General features: G+C 39.3%; 2 protein-coding genes across 2 annotated transcripts; both read right to left on the bottom strand.

The window, feature by feature from the left end:
• Positions 1-27474, bottom strand: LOC108670429 (the record flags this gene model as incomplete). Its single annotated transcript, XM_018157903.2, has 10 exons — positions 26838-27474; positions 20391-20897; positions 19861-20020; positions 18677-18834; positions 17988-18172; positions 17605-17741; positions 17215-17327; positions 16517-16768; positions 14497-14576; positions 1-68 (listed from the first exon to the last, which is right to left on the bottom strand). Coding segments are annotated over exons 1-10 (1718 nt in total), but the record flags the coding sequence as incomplete, so codon positions are not given.
• On the bottom strand, positions 1449-6454 carry LOC108670432. Its single transcript, XM_018157905.2, has 6 exons — positions 5203-6454; positions 4581-4740; positions 3237-3394; positions 2937-3121; positions 1814-1950; positions 1449-1541 (listed from the first exon to the last, which is right to left on the bottom strand). The coding sequence occupies exons 1-6, from the start codon at positions 5786-5788 to the stop codon at positions 1511-1513; spliced, it is 1257 nt and encodes a 418-aa protein (XP_018013394.1). The 5' UTR covers positions 5789-6454; the 3' UTR covers positions 1449-1510.
• Positions 27475-27607: the final 133 nt, after the last annotated feature.

Here is a 27607-nt window from a genome sequence, read left to right as displayed (position 1 = left end):
AATTTTATCGCGGGTGGCGGAGCCATGCACGTGTAGACAAGATGTAGCAGCCAGGCCACCGCACCCACCACCGCCCACCCCACGAAGGTGGAGATGTTGCCGTATGCGTCTATCATCACGCCTGAGATTGCTGATGCCAACGCGTATCCTGAAACAAAACATTTTTAAATGCAGTAACAATGCATGCTTAATTTATTCCTACGTTAACATTCAACTTATTTAAAATAACGACCCATCATTCGACTACTCGAATTTGTTTGAAGAACCAATAATTTGAAACCGATGTCAGGAAATTTATTAAATATATAGCCATCTATTTTAAAGATTCTCCGAAGTATATTAGATAACTTTTGTGATTTAATACTAATTATTCAACTATTTTCGCATTGAGAACCACGGGAAACATCTGCTGTCATACTTACAAACTTTCAAATCAAAATAATGTTACGTCTACTAATTGTTTTCAACGGTATAAGTAGCTTTTATAGAAACATTTCTTAACAAGAGAGAAAGCATTGGAAAACTTCAGAACGGAAATGAAAAATGAAATGAAAATTTTTTTAATGAAAATTCATCGATGCTGGAGATATCTCGATCCAAATTAAATTATTGTATTGTATTACGATCCTGAAATTTTGCAGTGCATTGTGTCTTAACACAATGCACTACAAAATTTTGTAGTGCATTGACTCGTGACTGCCCTCCCATGCACTACAAAATTTTATAGTGCATTCTATTTTGTATACAACAAATGCCCAGGTAGGAGGTAAGGAAACACAGTTACATGTTAGCCAAACTAAATTTCAAACTTGACTTCCAGAAGCACAATCACAATGAACTGAATGAGGTACATTTGCAACGTCTTGGGTATGCATCAAGGATCATCACACACTAATGTAGCTCCCCTAATGAATTACCTAGTATATCGAAGCAGAGGTTACCGAGACTCTGGACGGTGGTGGACAGCCCTACGGGGGAGTGGCGTTTTGCGTTGATGACGACCAACGTGTAACCAAAGCCGTACACCGGGCCGCTCAGGACTTCCACCAGGATCGTGGTCCATAGGGGGGCCCACTTACTAGTTACAGATATTAGGCCCAACCGAAGCACGTGGAGAACGAATACCATGGATTCTATCTTCTCGGATCCAAATTTCTTAACCAGCATATCTGTCAATCAAGGCATAAAGAATATCCAACAACTTTTCTTACTTACTGCTTTCCATCATTTCATTAATTTTGAAATGATCACATGATTTATGTAGATCCGATTACAGAAGTAATCGATCCGATTACAGAAGTAATCACATTAACAATGTATTAATAGTAAAGTAAATGAATCTTTCGAAAACAATTTGTGAGAACAGTGAAGTGCCTGTATCCGTATGTCGACAATATTTACGTCTCTCTTTGTTGGTCTACAAAGAGAAACTAACCGGAGTAGTGTAGGCAGGGGAGCTCAGCCGCGCTTCTTACAAACACCGTCAATCCTTGCATAAGCTTTATCCACTTCATGGCAGGAGTTCCTGCCGCAACTTCTTCCTGTAAACTGAGATATTAATTATCAGCTGGCTAAGAATCATATCCTAATAATATTTCAAGATCGTGTTCAAATTCCGTCCAACAGATGGAATTATGCGTCTTAAATACAACCTCGTGCATTGAATGCCGCAATGCTCCTGCACGCTTTGTATCAGTGGGTGTAATATTCATAACATTTGCCAAATAATTTATAATGTTCTACAAAACGGTAAGAATTATTTCTAAGCCAGGAGATTGCTTTTCGGGAAGTAATTTAACTAACAGCAACTCACGCGATTAAGTAGAGTTGTGGCACTGCGTTGAGTACGCCACTCATGAGTGAAGATAAGAGGTAGACGAGGAAATGAAACTGTTTCAGGAGGGGCTTGACGGCCTTCCACACTGTGTCCTCCACCTTCAGGACTGGCACCTGGCAATCGGTGAATTCATTACTTCCTGGGAAAAAACATAATTTTAAGGACGTTTATTAAGGGAAGCGTCAAGTCATGGCCAAAAATGGAAAAGTTTGTAGACGCTCATTTCAAAGGCCAAGAAACTGCGCATCTAACGAGCCTTTTGTGTCTATTTGTTCGTTGGAAGCGCATGTAAAAGCCGTGGAAGCGCATGTAAAACCTATACCTTCAATGATCATAAATTTCAGTTTTTTGGCTCTCTTGAAAAGTTGAAATTTTCATCTTAAAAACCTACAGCGTCTTGGAATTTTTTTCTCCTCATATGATTTTCAAGCTAACAGCATTGAGAGACATTTGATTCGTAAAAAAATCTCTAGAGATCCTCCGGTCATTTTTTTCATTTCTTTTTTGATTTCTTTACGCATCGAATGATATGTCTCTCGATGTTGTAGCTTGAAAATCCTAGGAGTAGATTTATACACTCACTACCCCCACTTTTGCCGTTTTCTATGAATTTAACGTAGGCCCTACCGCAACAGCTACTCCTAACGTAACCTAACCTAACCTGCGCCGCCTGTTGCGGTAGGGCCTTTTGCGCTCCGGCCAGTTGGGCTCCGGCGCTGTGAAGCAGTGGCTGTGTTGTGCAAAGCGGATTTACTGTTAGCCGGGGTTACCCACAGCTCATTGGTCTGAGGCTATGTGTAGATATTGCATGCTGATGGTTGGCGTTGGGCCCAGGGCCTGTTTACGAGTCAATTTTGTTACCCACGGCTGCGCTCCCGACTATAGATGGTGCCCTTAAATTTCTTGGTGATAAACTCGAAATTTTTGTTAACAGAATCATCGATCTTTGACGAAATAAATCATTGTGTTAAGTTTTGAGTTGAAGATTGATGGTTAATACTAATAGAGGCTTCGTTACACCATATACATTAAGCTATCTTATCCTTCGAACAACTGTGGACCATTGAACAGTAAACTGAAAAGTCGTTATTCGTCTTACTTTAAGACGGCTGGCAACTATTATGTCGATCCCCAAGAAAACAGCGACCAGGATGAATGCTGGTGTGTAGTCTTTAGTTTGCGCTTCTCCAGAGAGCCAGTCCACAAGGAAGCTGGCAAAAGGACCGAGAAGTCCCCAACCCAACATCCCCCACAGACGAAGACTTCCATAGTCACCGTCTTTACCTGCAGAAAAAATAAATGTCATTGCAAGAATTAAAGCATATTGATGATACGTCTTCGAAAATAATGTGTGAAGGTTCATGCAGCCAATTTTACTGTACATTATTTACCAGCTCACCTAGCTTGTCCATCGAAATAGCGTCGGTGAAGGAGTTGGACGTCGAGTACGATATTTCGGACACGATTTTGAGCACCACCAGGAACCAGAAAGCTCTTGAACGAAGAGGATTACCGCCGCACTCTGTCGTGGCCCACTGCCCTCCAACGCACTTCAGGCTGCATTTGAGGCTCAAATTGTTTGTGCGTAAATCTCTTGGATTATTTTGCATATGGAAACATCTAAAGAACTTCTTCATCCGAAAATTCCGTCTATTCTGAATTCCAAAAGAAATAGGCACATTTCTTTTGCACACTAAGTCAATCTATTTCAGAATGTTTAATCTGTGGACTAATGATGGTACATGATGCAAGTCAATCAATTACCTCAAACAAATATTTTAATTTAATTTGTATCGATGAATTCAAATATTATAAAACTTTCACTATTTATCACGAATGTTTCTTAGTGAACCAGAGAGAATTACAAAACAGGGTGATTCACGGAAACTTTTTGTTTGGTATTAAGCACCAAGCAGTCAGATGTTGTAGGAAAAGGACGGAGGGTATTTCATATGAAAGGCAAGGTCATGCAGTCTTGTTTCCCTCCTAATCAGTTGCCACTATGCATTGAACAAGTGAACAGCGCGCGTTTGCTGTCAGACATACTTTTCTCTTGGCCGTTTTGCAGACTTGTCTGTGTCTGAGACAACATTTTGCAGAGCGCCTCATATTTTTGAGAGGTGACTTTCTTAGGCAGGCCCGATCACCCGATTTGGCTCCGTGTTATTTTTTTATGAGGTTATCATAAATAAATTTTTTACAATGACAGTCCAAGGACCCTACCTCATTTGAAGATCATACGCCAAGCTATCGCCCAAATACCCGTAAATATGCTTCAGCGAGTTGAATGGAACTTCAAAAATCGACTAACTGAATGCATTGACAATGTGGGCCATCATTTGTCCGATGCCATCTTTAAACTAAATGATGTAAAAATTCAGTTTGTCTTTATCACTAAAATTTATATTAAAATTATATCTTTACTAGTTCTTATTTTATTGAGCTTTCAAATCAGGAAGTTTGCGTGGATCACGCTGTATCTCATTGAATTGATGTTATCTCCAAAATTTTATTTATTAAAAAACGAAATTACGTGAAAATATCCTATAGGTCCTCCCATGGCGCATTGCAGCTAATTAGTTCAGAATTAAAGGTTCAAGGCTAATCGGTTCAGTTGCGAAAGAGTTGCATTTTGCGTTTGAGTTAGCTGGCAAGTTCGCGGGTGAGTTCGGAGAAGTGTCGATCCTGTCACATTTCTTCGTAAACACGAATACAGTTTCTCACAATCTTTAACAAAACGTGCCTGCCTGCGTAGCGCGATGGCACACATTGGACGCTGGCGTCGCCAGGGGCGGCGACGGCGTAGGTGGAGAAGTTGGAAGACGAGTTGACGAGCGTCAGTTGAAGCAGCGCCGACGTCCAAGTAAACTGGCAGTCGCGACCTGCCTCCAGCTCACAGGAACCTGCCGTCCGGAACCCAACGACCTTAGCACCCTGCATTCTTTCTAATATTTGTCATTTTAAATGTTTCAAAATTATGTTTCAGAATTGCGAAATTGTCTTTTAATTATATAACTAGTTTTGTCCTAACTTATAAGTAAAATCAAATTTTGTCATGGTGCATGTACGCTTAATAATGCCTACGCTACTGCATGGAGTTCTCTATTGTAAGCGTACTTCATACCATGTCTTACTGATCCTAAGATATTCGCAAAAGTCACTCGAAATGGCGTAGCTTAAGCTTAACTTACTCGAGAATGTTTAGCTTAAAATTATTCCCAATGAATAGGAACTGTTTATTCAATTTAATAAAACATGGCATTTTCATGGAGCTATTTGAAATTGTAGCTGCATTAGAAAAATTTAAAAATTTATCTTTATGAGCTGCTGATGTGCAAGATAAAAATGAACCATGTAAAACCAACCGTTCTTGGGTAAGACGATAAGTAGATCTGCCCATGGTATCGAAGTTTCGTTCGATGATCTCATGTGTTCTGTGACACTATTCTCGCCACATCCAGGCTTTGAAAAAGTCTGGTTAACAATATAGATTGGCAAAAGGCCACTTTGTGCAAACTCCAACCCTTGAGGCAGTGATACTTCAGTATCCTCATTCCCAGATGTAAAGCTGAACGACGACGAGTTGAAGATGTCTCGTTGCACGATCCACGCGTCGGCGTAGCAAGGAGCCTTCGTGAACTGGGGAACGAACGCGACGCCGCTGAGGGAGAGGCAGCAGAGCAGCACCATCCCGACGAAGAGAGGTCGGCGGGTTAAAGGGAAGGCGTCAGCCAAGGTGGAGAAGAGGGGCTTCACCACTACTGATAGCATTAGGATTACAGCACCCACCGTCCCCATCAGGGAGACAGAGGCGCCCAACTGAAGACTTATCACCAGCCCGAAAGGTACAACGGGTGCCATACCTGACGAAATATTTTTTTTTGCCTTTAACATGAAACAATATTTGATTGTGCTTGACACACGGCCTGAAAAATGTATTATCTTTTGCATTAGACTCCAAAAAATTGTAAATTAAAACTTATAAATATAATCGAAATTTGATGTTCCACATGAAATTCAATGCATGTCTCCCATAACCGTTTTCGCGGACTTTTCAACAGGATTTAATTGGAGAATCTCGTGAAGAAGGCAACAAATAATTTGAGAATGATAAATATGAATTTATGTTTTACTGTCCAAGACTGGAAACGAGAGCAATAGGAACGCTGAAAAGGGCCTCCTATTTATTGTTGAGACCTGGCCTCTCCATGTTTATCTCACGTCTTTATTGCTCTCCGCAAAGTTTGCCCTCGTCCGGCGTAATTAATTATTGGCAATTTGACATACCATGGGTGTCAGAATTATTGTTCCGACACGATGTAATTATTTATTTGGTTGAATTTATGGACGAGACCTGACTCATCATTAAAACTTGGACAGCATCAGGCTGTCCAAGTTTTCTCGCATGCGTAATTAAGTAGAGATGTGTAAAGAAAATATTCATTTTCTAATGGCACATTCTACAGCAACCCATGCAACTGAGACAGCTTCTTGCGAAGTTGTGGAAATTATGCAAGTGTTAAACTACATACATCTGAGTCCTCATTTACTTACCTCCCCAGTACAAGAAGAAATGAAGCTTCATCAGCCATAACTCCTTGTTAATCTTCATGAAGATGTAATTCCGTACAACCAAGTTAAAAAATAAAGACTTGAAAAACTCCGAAATTAATTTCTTCTTAACAAAAATGTGGTCACGGAAGAGTTAGGAAATTAGAATTAATCTATAGACTTGTGGAGCGCTAACATAAATGAAAAAAAATGAAAACCTACACATTTTAAAAATTAAATTTAAATTTCTCCCCCTCCACATCCTCCATGCTCACAATAAGTACCTGAACTTCAAGAAATAATGACAATATGCGAGTTTTCTTTAAAATGCGCGGGTTTTCTATTAATATTTTTGTTAGCCCCGAGAATACTAATGCAAATAAAGCACATAACTGCATGACGCAGAGCACGAAAGTTGCTATAATTTCTCATTGGTCACTCGAGGAAATCCATTTCGACGGCAAAAATTTACAAAAATTTCACGCATTTCACGCACTCACACAATTGCAACGGCAAAGAATTCCTTGACTTTCTCGTTTTTTAAGAGACATCAATATTCGTATCTGTTAAAAATAACTTTTACTGATAAATTTTTTTGAAGATTATCCAACGTTCGAGCAATTACTGCCGAAATCAACTATAGTGCGAGTTGCTTGCTTTGCCAAGACGCGCTGCCAACTGCCATGGCCATGAACATGGAGCGCTCAGCGGGGAATTGAGCGGCGAATGTCATCCTGTATCAGATCGTATAGGGTATTCAAGGTCGATATTTTGGTACTATATTAAGGCTTGCTCAAAATGGTCGCATTTGAAAAGTTACCTCGTGTTGGACATGATTTCAAGAAAAATTAAAGGTGATGTGCCTTCCTGAAAGGTACTATCAATCCTACTGAACATTGAATTCTAATGATGTGATCTTGGTAAATTTTGGTTTATTTAAAACGTAGATAAATCTAGTCAAGTTTATTAGTATTTTTAATAGATGCGCTGCTCTATTTTTTCCGATTGTGATAAAAATCTGGAAATGTAAGGAGAATTTTGCAAAGCATTTAGGATTTAAGTAGTTATCCTGAATTATCGAGCTTGAGAAGCATCCTACATAATCAGTCACTCCCCTACGTAGCCCGGGGCTCACACTAGACGTTGTCATACACAAGGGGCGGAGACGCCGGATGGCGAGTTGACGAGCGTCCCGTGAATTAAACTGCGCAGACAACACGGAAATGGGGCAGTCACGACCTGCCTCAAAGTCATAGCAGTCTGCAGTGCCGTGAAGTATAAACTTGCGGGAGATGTGCACACTGCATTACTTAATCGAATCTGTCACTTTCACGATCACGTGTGTTTGGATAAAAACCCTGTATTTCTTCTGAAAAATGAAGACGGCAACATAAATACGCTTTACATTAGTTTTTGCATACAAGGGCAGAAAACCATTTAGTGAAAAAACGTAATTTGTTTATTAGCAATGTTTTTTGTGGTTAAAAACTCTTAAAAATGTAGAAATATAATAAACAGCAATTGCTTATTACATAGTTTTTAATGAAAATTTTGGATTTGCGCCAAAACCAGAGATAGATGGTTCATCTTATGTGGGTGCACCAGATTCATGTTAAACAGACTGTTGTTCTGCATAACCCTTGGTTTTCTTGGTTATAAATGTGTGTCTCTTTGTAGTACCAACAGAGGATAAAATCGGCGCTCAATTCAACATTTACAGAAGCTTGTAAAAGATAAATAACAAACAAACAGCACATTTTTCGATAGATATACAATTACATGTTCATTGTACCATTGACAGCTCCAACCTAGCCTTTTTATAACATCTGGTGTACTTGGCCTCTAGGTTGTCTGTGACGCTATAGCATCCTGCAGGAGTCTCCTATCTTCACAGGGTTCCATTTTTCTTGATAGTTCAGCATCTTTGAACGTTTTGCTTCATTACGCACATCGCTCACTACTCCAAAATGGGCAAGCAGAAATTTGGCTGGAGGCGGAAAAAATTATTCTTATGGGTGACATCGACACCCCTGGATAATAGCCATTTCTGTCCGAAGGTTTGGTAATCTGTTACACGTGTGTTATCCGGGAAGCATTACTTACTGGCCCAATGGTTACAGTTCAGAGTACCAAGATTGGAGCACTTTATTAATTATCAGCACTAATACTAGGAGCACAGTAAGTAAGTATATGAAGACACCACTATTAAATGTCTGATACTTTCACGGAATTATCAATCAAAACGACTTTCAAGATGAGGAAGAAAAAGCACCTCATTCTTCTTCTTGATTCGAGGATTCTTCTTGATGCTGTGTTCGACACGAAAAAAGGGCTTCCATAAAGCCAGTCGATCCATTTGCAATACAGTCAGGATCACTACTGAGTGTGGATTGAGACTTGCCGCCCTAACTGCAAAAAATCCTTCTTGATCTGCACATAAATTAATAAAGAAATATCAATTCCATTTAGCGCATAATAACTAAAATTAAGCCATAGGCCTCATCCAAATTCTCTCCATTTTTCCTGCTCGAGTTTATGCCCTAGTGTACTGAAAATGTGTTAATTATGCTATAATATCTAAAAATTTGATTGACGTAAACAGAGCCTAAATTTGGAATTTGTACCCAGAAATCGGTTGTTTTTGCTTATTTCTGTATAGATGGCGCTAGTGTAACAGAAACTGTGGGAATGCTTGCCATCACACGAGTTCGATCATGTGTCATAAGTAATATCTGTCAATAAGAAGGAAAGAAAAGCACAAACATGCCGAAAGTCGAACTAGTCGGAGAAAGATCGTCAGACTCTAAATGAAATCAGTAATTAAGACCACACATGAAAAAGCTGCTAAAATCATCACAGAGCTCAATGAACAACTACAGAAAACAGGTTAAAAAAAACTGTTGGTCAGTAGCAGTGAAAATTTGAATCACGCACAGAAGAGTGACTATTAAAAACTCAGCAGCACCTCCAGAGAGAGAAGTTTAAAGGTGAAAGGTAAAGGTAAAAGGTTTGAAAAGTAAACTCTCCCTTCCTTCGCCGAGCGATGCACAAGTGTTATTTTCTCATGTGGTTCATTTTTCATGTAATTTAAAACCGTACGTCTGTCTAGTGTTCGTTGGGAAACAGCTGAAATAGCCTGAATTTGGGTTTCTCTCATTCTCCGAGAGTCTTCAAATTTTATGGAAAATACTGAAAGCAATACTGCCTTGAATCCAGCTACTGAACGTTTAGCCCTTTTGTGACTGACTGTGTTATACTGTGAAATATGAGTAACACTGGTTAGCACATGATAACTAACTATGATAGTTATTGATTCAATAATATTCTGTGTTTCGTACAAATGCCAGAGTTTACCACCTTGAACAGCAAATGCTCAAGTATTCCCAACCCTCAAAAATATTGCCGTTTGCTGCCTAAAATATAAGTGGCTTTAATAGCCTCTCAATGGTCAGAGAGTTAAAAAATAAAAAAAAAAAATAATAAAAAAAAAAAAAAAATTAAAAAATAAAAAAAAAAAATAATAAATAAATAATTAATAAATAAATAATAGTTAATATTAACTGAGTCAAGGTAAAGGTTATAATTCAATTAAGTACCTCTGGCCCTACGATGGCTAAAAAGTAAACCAATAATCAACCCAAAGGACAAGATAAAGGATTCTAACAACTATAGCAACGCAGGGTTCCAAGATACAATTATGCCTGACCACAGCCAAGTATCTATGATCGAGTGCGTCTAAGAAACGTAATAGTTTGGCTGAACTAAAGAAGTGACTTTGCATATATTAAACGATAACCAATAAAGGGGTCTTGTTTATGCGACCAATTCAAGTTGTTAGAGAAGAGTTCGAGATAACTGAACCAACCTGACACGTTCACTCTTTATCAATAATCCCCTTTTAATACTGTAAAATTCTCCGTAGAGTTGAGAACCTTTCTAAATTTAAACTACCTATATACGTAGTCATAATTACATTAATAAAGAACAAAATTTGTCATACAGTAATTTTCATATGGGCTTAAACATTCTTGATAAATATTTATGCACAGTAATTTTGAGTGAATTGATCAGTTTACATTAAATAAACGAATAAATAAAACAAAAGTAAAAATCAATAAATGAACAGGAAAGAAACCCATGTTTATGTCATAGAGAGGCGTGTGTAAAGCTACCGTGCACTCCTGCAACCATACAGATGCCTGGTACAGGGACTGTGTCTGCATCTGGTACCGGTACGATGGTAAAATAATGCACCATTTTTTTATTAATATTCTACAATCTACATCAAATTGCAAAAGCACCGTCCTTACGTAGAGTATTGCGCTTGCAAGAGAAGGTGTCATACAATGGACTTTAATAACTTTGTTGCAGCGCCTAACTTACCTATTGGTAAAATTGAGAATATTTTAACGAAAAACAGGAGTTAATGAATAGTTTTTTAAATAGCAGTTTACTTCGCTCCGCGTTTTATCAATTAGACATCACTTTGCTCAAGAATCTCAGAACTGAGTGAGTACCTGATTTTGAAATGTTATCTTGGTTAAATTAACTTGCATGAGTAGTTTAAAATTGTATAAACAAATTTATTTATTATTTTCAGCAATCTAATGCAAATTTCATACCACTCTAATTTACTGAAGTCAATGGAAAAAATCGTAAGGCTTTCTCATTCTCAAAACCTTATTATTGCCTGTATTGACTCTTTACCGTCATCATCAGGACCCAAGTATCCTCGGTTATCTTCAGGAGCAGGCGAACGCTGCCCAGTGCCCACTCCAGCACTCCCACTTCGGGGAGGTTTACACGTCCACTTACCGGCAGCTGGGAAAGGCGTACCGGCAGCTGGGAAAGGCGTACCGGCAGCTGGGAAAGGCGTATTACCGGCAGCTGGGAAAAGCGTACCGGCAGCTGGGAAAAGCGTGCCGGCAGCTGGGAAAAGCGTACCGGCAGCTGCCCGTCGCCTCAAAGTCACGGGCCAACGTGGCTGTGGCCTAAGATACATAGATCACTTCCCAACTATCGAAAAGTTCCCAGAGCAAAACGGAATTTTTCGGTCGCGTTTTGAATTTTAAATCAATTCGCTACGTTTCATCTTTGTACGTGGGAAGTTACATCAATGATTTGCATGTGGAATGATTCACTCACTTCATTTCATGTTGTCCAAAAAAGTCAAATGGCTATTGGTAATAACAAACGGAAGAGATATTCGCAAATTTTGCTCCACGTTACACCGTTCGAACAACCCAATTGACCCGTCGTTTCATTCCGAATGTGTGAACTTGAAAAATCTCTGACCGCGGGGCTAAAAAACAACATACCCACTTTTTCGCGGAGGCAGAAATTAAGTTCGTTGCACTTCATCCCAGCTATCGAACAACGGAAATGATCAGAAAATTATGACTATAACGTTAACTATAAATTAACTATAACGTTAACTAAAACGTTACCATTAACGTTAACTATAACATTAATTATAATGTTAACTATAACGATAACTATAACTAGTATACCGTTAAAAATAACCATAACGTTAAAACTGTAACTATAACGTTAACTATAATTATAGTGTTTGCTTTAATTATAACGGTAACTATAAGCATAACGTTAACTAATGCTTAAACGTTTATTACGTATTCATGACTACAGTATAGCGTTTACTATAACCATAACGTTTAGTAAAACAATAACGTTAACTATGACTATATTCATTACTATAACTAACGTAATCCTATGCCTATAACTCATTACTAAAACTATACTATTATCTAAACTATAACTGCGGGGGTTTCCACAGCCTTGGACCCGTATACTGATGAACGATCGAGGGTGCAATTTTCAGAGACCGGAACCTAAACCTAATAGCTTCAAGCCCTAAAACCTCTGTGGCAGTTATTTGAATAAAAATTGTATTGTTTAGTTCTTATTTTATCCCACCATTTAAACTTTAAGCGAACGAGAACTTGGATCTGAATTTTTTTAACCGTCCAGGTTTTTGTTATTTAATCTCTTCATCTCCACAGTGTGTTATTCTTTTCAATGCAACAAACATAAAGGAAATTTTGGATTCTTTGTTCTGCTGTAATGATATGCAATGCAATATTCTGACGGTTATTTAGCTAGTAAATTTTTTTATCAAAAACCTATTTTCCATTTCAAAACTTACTTTCCAGTGCCCGTGTAGGCAAATGATCAGTGCTAAATAAGTGATGCCAAATATTTGCAAGAAGACCGAGTTTCAACACAAACGCATTGCAACCATTAATGAACACCTATTTACAGCAATTCATCAAAAGAAATACGAAATAATTGCATTATTATATACAGCCGAACAAATAACTAATAAATACAAAGTAGAGTAATTTTATTTTTAATGAAAATTGCGTAAGACATATGCCTTTTCTACTCCGTTCTGTTCCCGAAAAAAACGATTCCGCAGGCAAAGGAGTTGCAACTCGCTCACTAGTCTGCCCAAACCGCAAGTGCAGAAGAATTAAAAGCTATGGTCATGTAATACACAGAAAAAGTTCGTAAAATTGAAGAAAGATCGACGCGGTAAAGGCGAGGCTGAATAATCAGGCATCGTAGCAGAAAGTGTCCCGAGTGGGTGGAAGACGTTGCCACATGTTTTTCCAGATCAAGTATAAATGTTCAAAAGTGATCTTCCAAAGAACGCGTATTAATTCATTGATAGTTTAGTAAAAGATTGATGAAATATTGAAATTTACGAGCTTATCACTTATTTGGGTATAAGTAAAAATTATCAGGATTTACGTCATCACCACTTGCTCCGTGCCCACGAAGATAGGGTGACCTACCTGATGCACCAAAAAATTGTGACAAAGTGGTCCATCGTAGACGGCGTTAAATCCCGCAGGTGACAACGCTCACGAATTTCAATCCCAGGGCGACTCTCTACGAGGCTAATCCATCAGAACTGCAATAACAAACCAGGGTTGAAGGTATTTAAAGATTATTCCGTACAATAGCTACGAAATAGTTTAAAAAGATGGTAATACGAGTGGACATGAAGCATAAGTAGCAGCTAAGTATGTTCGGGTTGAAGCAACTTCAGACGGTGAAGCACCAAAAATTGAATGAATCACAAATGTATTAACTGAATTAACTATTATTAGTATTAACTGAAGGCTACGACCCGGAATTTATCTGGAAAGGAAAACGAAATTTTAGTTTTTATGGAAATGTTCGCTGTTCTACCGGGTAAGAGAAAAAAGACATTTGCTTGTTATATAAAAAAACGGCAATGCGGGAATTAGGAAATATTACGATTACTCGTATTCTTTCGGTTGATTTTACAAATTACGAATAAATTCGATTTCCAAAATAAGCCGGTAAGTATTCATAATGCTAATTGGTACGCGGCACTGCTTCCAACAATTTTCTAATATTTGATGTACTAACACAACTTAACGTAACTCCTAACTTGAAAAATCTCCTGGGGGGACGCACCTTCCCACTGCCAGTGCAGCTGAGAATTGTTGAAGCTTTGGCCTCATTCATTCACTCTTCGCATATAATTAAACTCATTTAAAATCTGTGTACTTGTGTATTTTGCTGGGGGGGGGCTGGACCTTGGCAAACACTGGGATTCTCATCAGCCAATCTGCCTCACCCTACTACCCCTCTGCCATGGGGCAACATGGATGAGCTTCCAGAGCTCCAAAAAACATCGAAAGAAGAAGAAGAACAATTTTCTAATATATTTAATAATTAAAACGAGACTCATGCCATAACACTTTTGCTTGAAAGTTGCTAGACGATAAAAAGAAGTGTTTTATCCACTGTCAAGATTAAGTGGTTTGTGGACTAAATATCAGTACATTATCTATACCAAGAGTCCAGTAAGAAAGCCAAAGGGGCTAGTTCCATGTTCATATACAATTCATTGATCAGAAGGACAGGCACCGTGAACAGAAACTATTAATTAAAATTGTTCGAATCCTTAGTAATTTACATAGAATGTTGTGTTCGGTTGATGCATTGTTCAACGCCCAGAGTCTACAGAGCTGTTCCTTCACAACCAACGTTTGCGCTGCGTCTTCGTTGCTGAACCTAGGGAAACATCGATGTCTTGGACACGAATTACCCACCACCGCCCACCCCACGAAGGTGGAGATGTTGCCGTATGCGTCTATCATCACGCCTGAGATTGCTGATGCCAAAGCGTATCCTGAAACAATGCATCCACGATGAAAATTTCGTGTGTCTGTTTGGTTACCACCTAATTTATCATTAAATTGACGGTTTGTTCATAGCTTGGACACTTGATATCATAATAGCGTTCATTTCATGCAGATGTTCTTGTAGTAGGCGACAACCAAGGAGTGTTTATGAATGTCCGAAATTTGTACAAACGTCATTTGCCATCACACGGATTTATGATACGAGATTATGAAATTACCAGGCCACGGCTAAAAAATAAAAAAATGTGTTGTAACACAGTAGCATGAATTTAAACCTACCAACAGGCTAGCCTAAGTTGTGGCATTTGGTGGCATGTGATTTGGAATCATGAAACTTTCAATGCTGCTATAGGGAGTTACAGTGAGTTTTTAGCACCAAATCAAATCTGCATTTCCCTTCACCATGTTAAATTATTCACACACCAACTAGTTTTCATATTTTGATGGTCCAGGTTTTATGACCTGATTCAAGCACTTTCATTCAACAGTATGTCTACTCTACATAGATGGCTTGTGCTAAGACGATCTAATTCTAATACTTGGGTGAGTGCTTAGGTAGGGTTTTTTAGTAGCAAAATTTGAGTTTTGTGAATATGTTGTTACAGTATTTAGAATGGAGTTTGCTTGCTTTTAAATATGAACGCTTTGTCAATTTACCAAACATCTGATTTGATTCAAACTTAGTTACTGCCTGTTAACTTCAACAGGAATTACTGTTGCACTGAATATTAGTCTGTCTATTTTAATATTTACTATTCAACCGCATTGTGATAGTTGCTGATTATTGTAAAATACTTTTTATTCAGTTAGTGCTAGACTGATTTGTTCTCACTTTGGTTAGTTTAATACCTATTTTATTGAGTATGTGTTATAAAGAAAGGTCGCATGGCTAAATAGTATTCCATTGCACGAAATATTGCCTTGTTCTCTTATGCATATTATTATGTTACTTCACTTAACTTACGAATGCTGCGTGCTATTTATCAATTATAGTTTTATTAAACTTCATTAAAATTTCATGAATTCACCTTTCATAGCATATGCATTAATTAGGCTTACTATTTTTTCCCACAGTTACTGCATGCCCTTCTCAAGCCCGTTAGTTTTCACTTTAATAATTTATCCCTTAACTTATTCCTTAATTTGCAGTTGTCAATTTACAATTTTCAATTCGTCATCCAACCCAATCACGATTTACCATATCACATTAAGGCTGAAAATCCGATCACACGTATATGTATATCAGTATACCTTGGGTTTACTGCTATATTATTTTCCTTCAACTAAATCATCTTCACTAGGTTGCCGGAGACACATAGTGAGTCCTTCTGACTCCACCTGCTTCCACGGCGCCGGCAACAATGAATTGATCACATTCACTCAATAAAGATGAATTTCTTTATAACCGCGATTGTAAAGACATAGGAAACTTACGACTTGAAAAAATTTTCGCTTCTCTCTCGCTGTCATTTCATTTTCTCCATCCACCTTATTTCAGCGCCCCCTATCGATTCTCCCAGTTTTTATGAGTGGCAGCGGACCCGTGCAGGCCTCGGTCAAGTGAATTCATTTCACAAAATGAAGCCCGCCTTTTGAGATAGTTTCTGTCGGTTACGGAACAGCCGGTTGTGAACTTGGCTGAGGTCAACAGTCATCATTATATTAATTAAATAACCGAAAATGTTGACCTAGTGAGGATACTATGAAGCCGAACAGTTCGTAGATTGTACATGAGTTTCAAGTTTACGATAAGCTAAAAATAAATAAGCCACGAAAGCGACTCATTATTAGCTCATGGATTTGAGCGAAATAAATTATTTTTGAAATTTTATTAGATCACATTAATGAAATGAAATAAGGATTTAGAGAAAGGATAAATGTTACAAAATAAACGGAAATATCACTTTCAGTTGAACTTGAGAATTACCTAATGTATCGAAGCAGAGGTTACCGAGACTCTGGACGGTGGTGGACAGCCCTACGGGGGAGTGGCGTTTCGCGTTGATGACAACCAACGTGTAACCAAAGCCGTACACCGGGCCGCTCAGGACTTCCACCGGGATCGTGGTCCATAGGGGGGCCCACTTACTCGTTACAGATATTATGCCCAACCGAAGCACGTGGAGAACGAATACCAAGGATTCTATCCTCTCGGATCCAAATTTCTTTACCAACACGTCTGTCAAAAACAGGAATTGAAATATGATGCAAGTAATACAAAAATAAGAACAATAATAGCAGCTCAAATTCTTGGATCAGAAATATGATTTCTATTGGAACGAATGATGCGCATCTAAGTTAACTCTCTGCCCTCGACTTTAAAAACAATAAAGAACGTTATTCGTCTTTGTCGAGAAATCAGTTTTATTTTTCATATCAAATCCATTTTCAAAGTGAGGAAGTGTTTTCAAACGAGTAGGGTACGCTCCACTAGAGAGGAAAGAATACATTTACATGAAATGAAGAGGGAGGAAGGATCCTCTCACTCATATGATCTCAGTTCGAACAATATTTATGTTGTGTAGCAGAGGCAGGAAGGGCGTTGGGATATTTAAATTACTTTCCAAATAAGTTTTCTTCGTATCAAGCATTCAAAAATTTTCAAAGAATCATGGAGACACTGACCAGCGAAATGCATGCAGGGAAGTTCAGCAGCGCATCGTACCAACACCGTCAGTCCCTGCAATAACTTCACAGTCTGCATAGCAGGTGTACCTGCAGCGACCTCCTCCTGCAGACTGATTTTAAACCCATCAGTCACCAAAATTCGTAGCAGATATATGTAGTGCAATTGTCATCACAGATGGTATGGTTCAAATCCAACAAATTTTGATTAGTAGTATTTTCACAAAAGCTTTGGACCGGTTTTGCAAGACGCTATATTCTCTTACTGCAACGATTCATTTCAACCTTTGTGAACCGCAAGCAATTAAGACGGGTGATTAAACGTCAGTCAGAAACTATTCAATGGTTTTACTTGCATTATTTTCAAACGTCGTTAACGTGTGAACTTACACGAATAAGTAGATTAAAGGTACGGCGTTGAGCACACCGCTGACGAGTGAGGACAAGAGGTAGACGAGAAAATGCACTTTTTTCAGCAAGGGCTTGACAGCCCTGAACACTGTGTCCTCTGCTTCCTGCACTGGCACCTGTACATCCATGCGCTCACTCATTACTCGCTGGGCTAAAACATGGCCTTATCGGACATTTGGAAATTAGATTGGTTATTGCTGTTGAAACGTTGACTCGTGACCATGTTATGAGTCAATCAATTACTTTACAAGTGGTAAATTTTGTGTGTTAACCGGAGCTTCTATGATAACCTTGTGTCTAAATTTCCTTTGACTCTCATTTTTTCAGCGAACCGTAAACTGAAACATTGTTTTTCGCCTTACTCTGAGTCTACTGGCAGCGATGACGTCAAATCCCAAGAAAATTGCGGCCAGGATGAATGCTGGTGTATAGTCTTTGGTTTGTGCTTCCCCAGAGTGCCAGTCTACGAGGAAGCTGGAAAGTGGACCTAGAAGTCCCCAGCCCAACACTCCCCACAGCCGTTGACTTCCATAGTCACCGTCTTCACCTGCAAAGAAGCAGACTCACACCGGAATTGCGACCGTCCCAGCAGATGTCAACTCTGCCTTACATTAAAATTAATTGGATTTGGGATAATGGAGTGATGTCAAAATTGGATTCTATTTTTCATTAAAACTAGATGATAAAATTTACCAATAGCTGTTATTGTGCTTTTCATACCGAGAGGCATTGCAAAGCTTGAATCGTTTTGGTATTCCTGAGATCGTCCAACTGGCGACAAATTAAGCGAAATAGGCGCTGAGTGTGAACATGAGCTCGTAAGTTGCCACGTGTTTTTTTCACGTGCAAGTTTTGCGAAGCTCTGATGAATCAAAGTAAAATAATCTCTAAGCAATATGATGAATTATATGAGAACCAATGTTTTCTTTGGGGAATATATATATATTTTTATTCTTTTTTTCCAATGGTAAGAGTTAAGCTTGCATCATACAAGGGATTTTAAGATAATCAAAATTTACTCCACGAGAGCACGTTATGATGTGAGGAGCACCTAGCGTGTCCATCGTGATGGCGTCGGTGAAGGAGTTCGCCGTCGAGTACGAGATGTCGGAAAGAATCATAAGCAGAACGAATGACCAGAAGGTTCCTCGATGAATAGGATTGCCGCCGCACTCTGTCGTGGCCCATTGCCCTCCCACGCACGTCAGGCTGCACCAAATTCCAGGTAAAAGTAGCAGAATCGAAAATCTCATAAATACTTCAGACTAATTGCCTGAAATGCAGTATATCTGAAGGTTAATTAATTTAACTACTCGTACTTTCTTACACTGTATCCAAATAACCAGTGCAAATAATATCAAAAGCGTCTTTTTTCTGTTATTGTGCTTTTCATACCGAGAGGCATTGCAAAGCTTGAATCGTTTTGGTATTCCTGAGATCGTCCAACTGGCGACAAATTAAGCGAAATAGGCGCTGAGTGTGAACATGAGCTCGTAAGTTGCCACGTGTTTTTTTTCACGTGCAAGTTTTGCGAAGCTCTGATGAATCAAAGTAAAATAATCTCTAAGCAATATGATGAATTATATGAGAACCAATGTTTTCTTTGGGGAATATATATATATTTTTATTCTTTTTTTCCAATGGTAAGAGTTAAGCTTGCATCATACAAGGGATTTTAAGATAATCAAAATTTACTCCACGAGAGCACGTTATGATGTGAGGAGCACCTAGCGTGTCCATCGTGATGGCGTCGGTGAAGGAGTTCGCCGTCGAGTACGAGATGTCGGAAAGAATCATAAGCAGAACGAAGGACCAGAAGGCTCCTCGATGAATAGGATTACCGCCGCACTCTGTCGTGGCCCACTGCCCTCCCACGCACGTCAGGCTGCACCAAATTCCAGGCAAAAGTAACAGAATCGCAAATCTCATAAATAGTTTAGAATAATTGCCTAAAATACTGTGTGTCTGAAGGTTAATTAATTTACTAACTCGTATTTTCTTACGCTGTAATCAAATAACCAGTGCAAATAATATCAAAAGCGTCTTTTTCACTGCAAAAAAATCTGTGTAAAACCATTTTGTGTTTATTTCAGTGTGATTGATGTAATTGCGCTCCTGCAGGGAAAGTTGGTGCCGCGCATCCATAATTTTTTGTTCACTCTTTTGAAATATTTATATTTTATGTATATACTCATAATAGAAATTCAATTTCATTAAAAAGTCATTCTAAAGTACCTGCCAGCGTAGCCCGATGGCACACACTGGACGCTGGCATCGCCAGGGGCGGCGACGGCGTAGGTGGAGAAGTTGGAAGACGAGTTGACGAGAGTCAGTTGAAGCAGCGCCGACGTCCAAGTAAACTGGCAGTCGCGACCTGCCTCCAGCTCACAGGAACCTGCCGTCCAAAAGGCAACGACAATTGCAGTATTTGTATTCACTTAACCGGTTGACGTGGAGTTAGAGCACTCTATTTCACTACCGAAAATTTATAAATCTGAATTTTATTTGTGTGATGTATTGTTCTCTTTTCAGATAAATGTTCATGAATAAATATTTTCTGTCGTTTTAGTCAACTGCATTTTAGCAATTTCGAAGCAATTATTAGACCTTCTCAGCAAGACTGAAATTTTGTATTCATTAGGTTGGTTCTACTTGAGATCGACAGCGTTGAAGAATCACTCCTCTAACGAAATCATTTAACCCGAAATAATGTATTCCTTTGAACCCTTGGCATGAAAACGAGTGAGTAAGCAAGTGGAACTTACCGTTGTTGGGCAGGACGATGAAGAGATCTGGCCATGAGAATGAAGTTTGTTTTGATGAGCTGAGGTTTTCAGTGAATCTGTTCTCGCCACATTCATGATTTGAAAGACTCTCATTCACAGTAGAATTGGGGAAGAGATCAATCGAAAAGATTTTCAATTCTTGATACGAGGATCCAGGAGATTGTTCAGTTTCTTTCTTATCTATTTCAGAGCTGAATGAGTGAGAATTAAACATGTCTCGTGACACGATCCATGCGTCTGAATAATACGGCGCATCCGTGAACTGAGGGACGAAAGCCATGATGCTGAGGGAGAGGCCGAAGAGTAGCACGGTGCCCACGAAGAGGGGCCCGCGGGTTCTAGGGAAGGCGTCGGCGAACGTAGAGATGAAGGGCTTCACCACCATCGTCAGCATCAGGACCAGAGCACCGACCGTCCCCATCAGGGATACGGAGGAGCCCAACTGGAGACTTATCACCAGCCCGAAGGGTAGAATGGGTGCCATGCCTGAGGAAATATGACATACGCGTAATTGAATTGAGACTCTTCGGTTTGTAGCGTACTGCAATACTGCATACGAAACAAGGCTACAAATATGTAGCGAATATATTCTAATGCTTTCTAGAATATGTGCGAGTATTTATTTCATTCTAACACTAAAGAGAATAGGCAATGTATCCCTTTGTTAATCAATCAGTGACATTTTTACGATTGTTTTTTTTTTATCGAACACTATCTTGTTATAGCGTCCAATTAACTACTCAATAACCTGTTAAAAAAAACTATAGTTATAATATTCAATCATATTTTCTTTCCTAAGATAATTCCAGTTGGAAAACTGTCATTTGGGTTTGAGGTGTTTATCATTTTATTTAGTCTGCTACAGTTCCCAACATTGTTTGTAATTGTATTCACAACCTTCCACATTTCTTCAAATCCACATGTGAAGATTGAAGGTAACTCCAACCTCTAGTACTAATCAGCAACAGCCCACGAGTCAGATTCCGTACAACTGCCAACAACATCACGTCTAAACCCTCTTGTCCGCTTCATCGTCGTTATGGAGTGAGACTTTTAGCATGCGTCTCGTCTTGGGTGGCGACCTTGAGGTGTTGGGACGATCTGCAGAACTTCGTTCGTTCGTTCGTTCGTTCTTCAGAACTTCCAGATCAGCTCGTCTTCTTACGGAAGACGGGTCTCTGCGAGAGCTGAAGAGGGGACCGGATGCTGCAGGTTGGTTGCCTCTCACTAAAGCTCAGAGTATTGTGGCAATTTGTATCTCCGGCCGGTTTCCATTATCTTCCTTTCACTATATACTCTCAACCCAAATGATAAAACCCTCTTGTCTTCCAACTGAATCTCTGTATTCCTTAGATAGCCAATTAATTATATAAATCTCTTATTTTAAAATGACCGTACAATTGTAAGAGCATAGCTGCTAGGTCCGGTAAATTCAGGCATTTGACAATATTTTGGACAGGATTTGACAGGATGGGCGGCACGAAACTTAGCATGTGAGTTTCACTGCTGCTACCTGGCTGGCTTGCACTGGCCAGGTGAAGCTCCTGCTCCCGAATCAAAGGACTTCCTCTTGGGGCAGCAGCTCTGGCCAATTCCTTTTTTTAAATATTTTTGTGTTCATATAACTAACACAATTCAGATTAAATAAATTCAGTAGAATTGATTGGTTTTCCTTATATTATTTCTTAGGTTAAATTCAATCTTTCATTCCGCTGCAATGGGAGGTCACGCTAGTGTTTTGTATAGTTATTTTATTTTGTTTTCACGGGAACTTCAACAGCACTATAACTTGTTGGGAAATTTTTCCCAGCCTGACATCTTGGAGCACTACGCTTAAGAAGGAAGACGTGTTTTTCTTTTTAATTAGAGCTGTAGCTTCGAGCGATTGCCATATGGTCAGACTATGTGTGCTGGTTCTAATATCTCTCATCGCCAATTTCATTGTTTTGTTTACCTGAGTAACTTTTAGTGGTCTTTATTTCGTTGGGCACAACATTTGAGTAGAAAAATCATATTACGGGGTGCCTGTTTGATGATTATATTTGAACACTGTGGCACGCACGAGCAATTAAATATAAATTAAATCAGTGGTTCCCAAACATTTTCAGGCTGGCGCCCCCCTTTGGCTTCCCAGTGAATTTCTAGCGCCCTCCACAGACACATATAAAAACATACGCCTCTTTCTTGAAATTTAGTACGCTGCAATTTTACAAGATAAAGGTTAAACACAAATGTGTAATTCACATATAGAATCCCATTTAGTGAACCAATATGTTTTTCAGCTGTTTTAACGGTTACAGCACTAGAAACCTAGGACGTCTCGGGCAAATTTACGGCCGGACTCGTGGCCGGTCACACGACCAATCTCCAAATTAAATTGTCGTTTAATTTAGCTCGTAAAAATTTTTAAATTTCACCTTCATTCGTGAGTAATGTTGCGATAAAGGCTGAAATTCGCAGTGATCAAAGAATTTCTTCCAAACTACTGAACAGATTAGAACGAAATTTTGAATATACATTTCTAACTACCAAACGGTGATTTTTTTAGCTTGTAAAAAATTTTGATTTTACCTTTGTTTGCGAGTTTTTTTACTTCACCGCCATTCATGATTTCACACTTACTTATATTAGGCCTGTATCGCCTGATAATTTGTCGCTTAAATTCGCGACGATCAACAAATTTCTTCTAAACTACTGAACAGATTGCAACGAAACTCTGTATAAAAATATTTAACCTCTCAACGGTGATGTTTAGCTCGTGACAATTTTTTATACTTCGCTTTCATGCGCGAGTTATACGGATATAGGATCCCGAAGGATTACTAGAATTTGAAACAAGAACCAACACCAGGGGCCATGACTATGAACTATAAAAACTGAGCTACAACTTCTCCACGCGCCAACATTTCTTCTCGCTTCGAATCACCGACATGTGGAACAGCCTCCCCGATGACATCATTGGCGCTCCAAGTATGAACGCGTTCAAGAACAGACTAGATATAAAGCTATGGAAAAATATATGTTCAGATTTAAAATGCCTAGCACCATATCGAACTCTGTGGAAGTCTAGTAGCTACTTCAAACTATCGTCAGTCATGAAAAGATCCGGTCAAATGACACGATTTCAGATCTTCTGTGAACAAGTCACGAAAAGGAAAATGATCGGCGACAGGCCACATGGCCTACACTTCAGCGCCGAGATCACTATGTTATGTTATGTTAAGAAAGAAATTTCTTGATTGCTGCGAATTTAAGCACGTGTTGCTGTTTAAATCACGAATGAAGGCGAAATGAAAAAAAAAAAAACTCGCGAACAAAGGCACATTCGAATAAATTTTCACGGGCTAAACATTACCGTTCGGTAGTTAAGACTGTAAATTCAGAATTTCGTTCGAATCTGTTAAATAGTTGGAAGAATTTCCTTGATCACTGTGATTTTCGGCCCGTATTGCCAGATAACTATGTCAAAAACATATGAAGGCAAAATTGAATAAAAAATTCACGAGCTAAACTTTACCAATAGGTTCTATTGCATACGATTACCAAGTTTCATCGAGTTAAGTTCATTAGTTTACCCCCAAACGTTTACCCTCCTTACCGCCCCCCAAAATCTTTCCACCGCCCCTAGGGGGCGATATCTCCCACTTTGTGAATCACTGAATTAAATTGTTATTTACTGCTTCCTTTTTGGCCGGGCAAATATTATTTTATAATATTTATACTTGAACATTAGCCGATGGCATTTCCTTTTCCCTTTCGTGAACGCTATCCAGCGACTTTAATTGGCATGACCACGACTGATTCTTGCTATAAACTTGCTCTCTTAACTTTTGTCCATCCATAACGCTATCTGCCGTAGTGTTGAATTAATCTTTTCGATATTGTACTTGACCGTTCAAATTCCTCGAACTTTATCTTTGTTCAACCTAATGACACGTCTAACAGCATTATATGAGCTTTTAGCCAAATTGGCGGTCAGCTGGCTTTATTTCTGTTCCAACCTACGAATAGTTCGCAGCTGGAGCGTCATTGATAAATAAAATTTTGATAATTATTATTAATCTACGAGGCAGTTATCGTGGCGTCTGATTCTAACACACTTTGAGGGCACGTTGCACACAAGTTTTATAGCAAGTGAAAAATAAATGAACACGAGAAAGGATGAGAACGGATTAAAATAACTAATCATTAAATGCATATGCTCTACGAAATAGTTCCGTCTTTAGACGTCGATGAAACGCTTGCAACGAAGAAGCCGGTAGACTGTTCCAGGTTCTGGCTACGATACGGCGACCGGGAACGCTCTGTCGCCGACGCTAGATAGACGTGTAGATGGAAAGGCGAGGTCTGCTATTGATGACGAACGCAGTCGTCTTCTAGAAGGCAGATCCGACACGCGCTGCAGATATTCCATGAGATAAGGAGACGCCAGACCGTGGAGGCCTCGGAACGTCAGAACAGGGACCATGAATTGCGCGCGCTGCTGCATGCCCAACCACTGAAGGTCGCGCAATATCGGTGTCACCTGTTCGAATTTTCGCTTATTGCAAAAGAGTCGCTTACGGATTTCTGTTTATTAAGTGCCTTGGTTTGGAGTCCGTAGAGTGTGGCATTACCATAGTCCAATCTGATCAGAAAGAGCGCCATTGCAAGGGCTTTGACGACCGGCCTCAAGAAACATGCTGACGCCACGTATTCGTCGCAGAGGGCCAAACAAGCGGTGGTGACTTAGGCTATGTGATTGTTCATAGAAAGTTGAAAGTCCAGCATAATGCCGTGGTTGTGAACCGGAGACGCAGGCATGACGAACTCGTCAAAGCGAATGGGGTTGGCCGGAAGCTGATTCTGGCGCCAAGCAGTCGCAAACCATATAAAGTCGGTTTTTGAAGCATTGAATTGGAGCCGGTTAGAGCGCATCAAGTCTGACACGGCGTCCATGCAGACATACATCCTGTCCTACAACGTTGCAGCACCATCTTGTGCACATTAGCGTTAAATTTGTGTGCACAGACTGATGCTGCAGCGTTGCGGGGCCGGATCTCTGTCTGCATGGATGTCGTTTCAGCGGATTCAAACTATGTGGATAAGTTATGTGCAATACGTCGACAGTATATAACAGGAAGAGGATCGGGCCGAGAAGTGATTCCTGTGATATGCCGCAAGTTACCAACGATGGCGTAGAAGAAGAGTTCCCGCTTCGAACACATTGGACTGATGATTCTAATAGGAGCTCTTCTAATGCTTAGGAAATTTCCCTAGAAACTTCTACCTCATGTCTATATTTTAGCGAAGTTACATTCCTCATGGTACTGCTGATGTGACAGAGCAGCATAAACATCAATCCTGGGAGGTCGGCAGGATATTGAATTCGTTAGCCTTTCAATCGCGAGAGCCTGCTCAGCATTTCTCGTTATATATTGCCAGATAAGAGCAGAGACTATGAATTACTTATGCCACACGTTTAACTCGTTTAATGCACATCACCTCGGCAAAAGTATAATCGATTTGAAAGATAGAGAATATATTTTAAATTGTACGTTTTCCTGCAGAGACGCTTTAACAAATTAAACTTATATTACCATTAAATATTTTTTTCAAGAAAGAAGATTCTTGCCATAACAAAGGTGATTAGGGTTAACCCCGTTCGCCGCAGTACTCGAAAAGAGTTGGCCAAAACGTCCTCCTTAAAAAAAATAAACTTCAACAAAAGTATACAAGATCTGGAGAGATATTTTTCAACAGATGTTTGTTCATGGTCTGGAGTCGATAAAATTTAGCCGAGTCTGTTTTTCTTAAAGACATTCGTTAGTTCAAGAAAGTTCTGCTAGTATGAACATTTCTGTTACGATATGAAGCAAGGGCAGTTGCGCGGCCTATTAAGTGGACCATAAGTTAACTCTGCCGCTGTTAAGTGGATACTGCTTTGCCCAACAGTGCACTGCCCAAGTAATATGCACAACAGTCTCATTGTTCTATTTGTTCAGGAAGTTTTCACTCATAAAATGTGATTAAGAAGGCAGATTTTATTGGGCAATAATCCGTTTGAATTCAGAAGCTGTGTAAATATAAATTTTTAATGCAAGATGAAAGGCCTCTCAAAAAATTATTATTGATGAATTCACGGAATATTTGCACCCAAAATTGTAGTGCTGCTTGAACCCGAGGCTATTCGAGTCAACAAGCACGGCTGTGGGACCTACGCACATTTTTGCGGGTTTTTGCATTCTATTTTTTGATGATACATGTTTGCTCAACAAGCGCAAAAACTTCAGAAGTTCGCTGGCAGGTACGTATCAATTGAGATGTGATTGTTATTAAAATGACAGTTTTATTAACAAAAACTGCGGAAAAACATAATATAATTACGCTATTTTGAACGAACGAATGAGTTACTCATCAGCGATATTCAAGTACTCGTTTTCTTACCTCCGAAAAACAGGAAGTAGTGAAGCTTTATCAGGAACGTTCGTTTATTGATCTTCATGATGGCAAATTAGTCAAAATTAAATATTTACGGTCGAAAAATACGTGCTGTTATATATCACTTCTGTCTAAAATTTCCTTCCTCCTATCAAACGATCAATGCTGCGCGGGTTGGCGTGCATTTATAATTTAATTTGTGTGCCCTGATTATTCCATGATTTCCAAAAAATTTTCAGTTTTATTGAATGCAGTAGAGTTGAACAAATTCATCATGTATACTTCCAGCAATAAAAACAACACCGGCAATTTTATTCAGTATAAACGAGCAATATCACCATCCACCAGACGATATTTTAATCTTCTCTTTTAATGCATATCGTTTTTTATTTCGTGTACCACAAGTCACTGGTCACTTCAATTATAATCTATTTGATAATCCCCTTTGATTGCCGTACAAACAAATGATCATTGGCAAGGAAACCACCGTGATTACGAGTTCTCACATGTTCTTACTGGCCTCTGCCCAGACTCGTTGCCAACTGCCGTGAATATGAACCGTGGGCAGCATAGCGGAGAGTTGGGTGGAGGATGGCATCATATATCGGACTGTTCGCTGTCAAGGTTGATCATCTAAAAGCCTGCAATGTTGCTTGCTTCACGAAGTTGGCACTTGAAATGATTCATTGTGCTACATGCGTTGTGCTACTCGGCTTATTGAACCATCTAAGGGTGCTTGACTAATTAGTCATAATAATTCCTGTCATGATGACTGC

This window comes from Hyalella azteca, unplaced genomic scaffold (genome assembly GCF_000764305.2).
Source record: "Hyalella azteca isolate HAZT.00-mixed unplaced genomic scaffold, Hazt_2.0.2 contig1108, whole genome shotgun sequence".
Taxonomy (NCBI): domain Eukaryota; kingdom Metazoa; phylum Arthropoda; class Malacostraca; order Amphipoda; family Hyalellidae; genus Hyalella; species Hyalella azteca.
The sequence above is the reverse complement of the archived record's forward strand: the minus strand, read 5'-3'. Positions and strand labels throughout refer to the sequence as shown.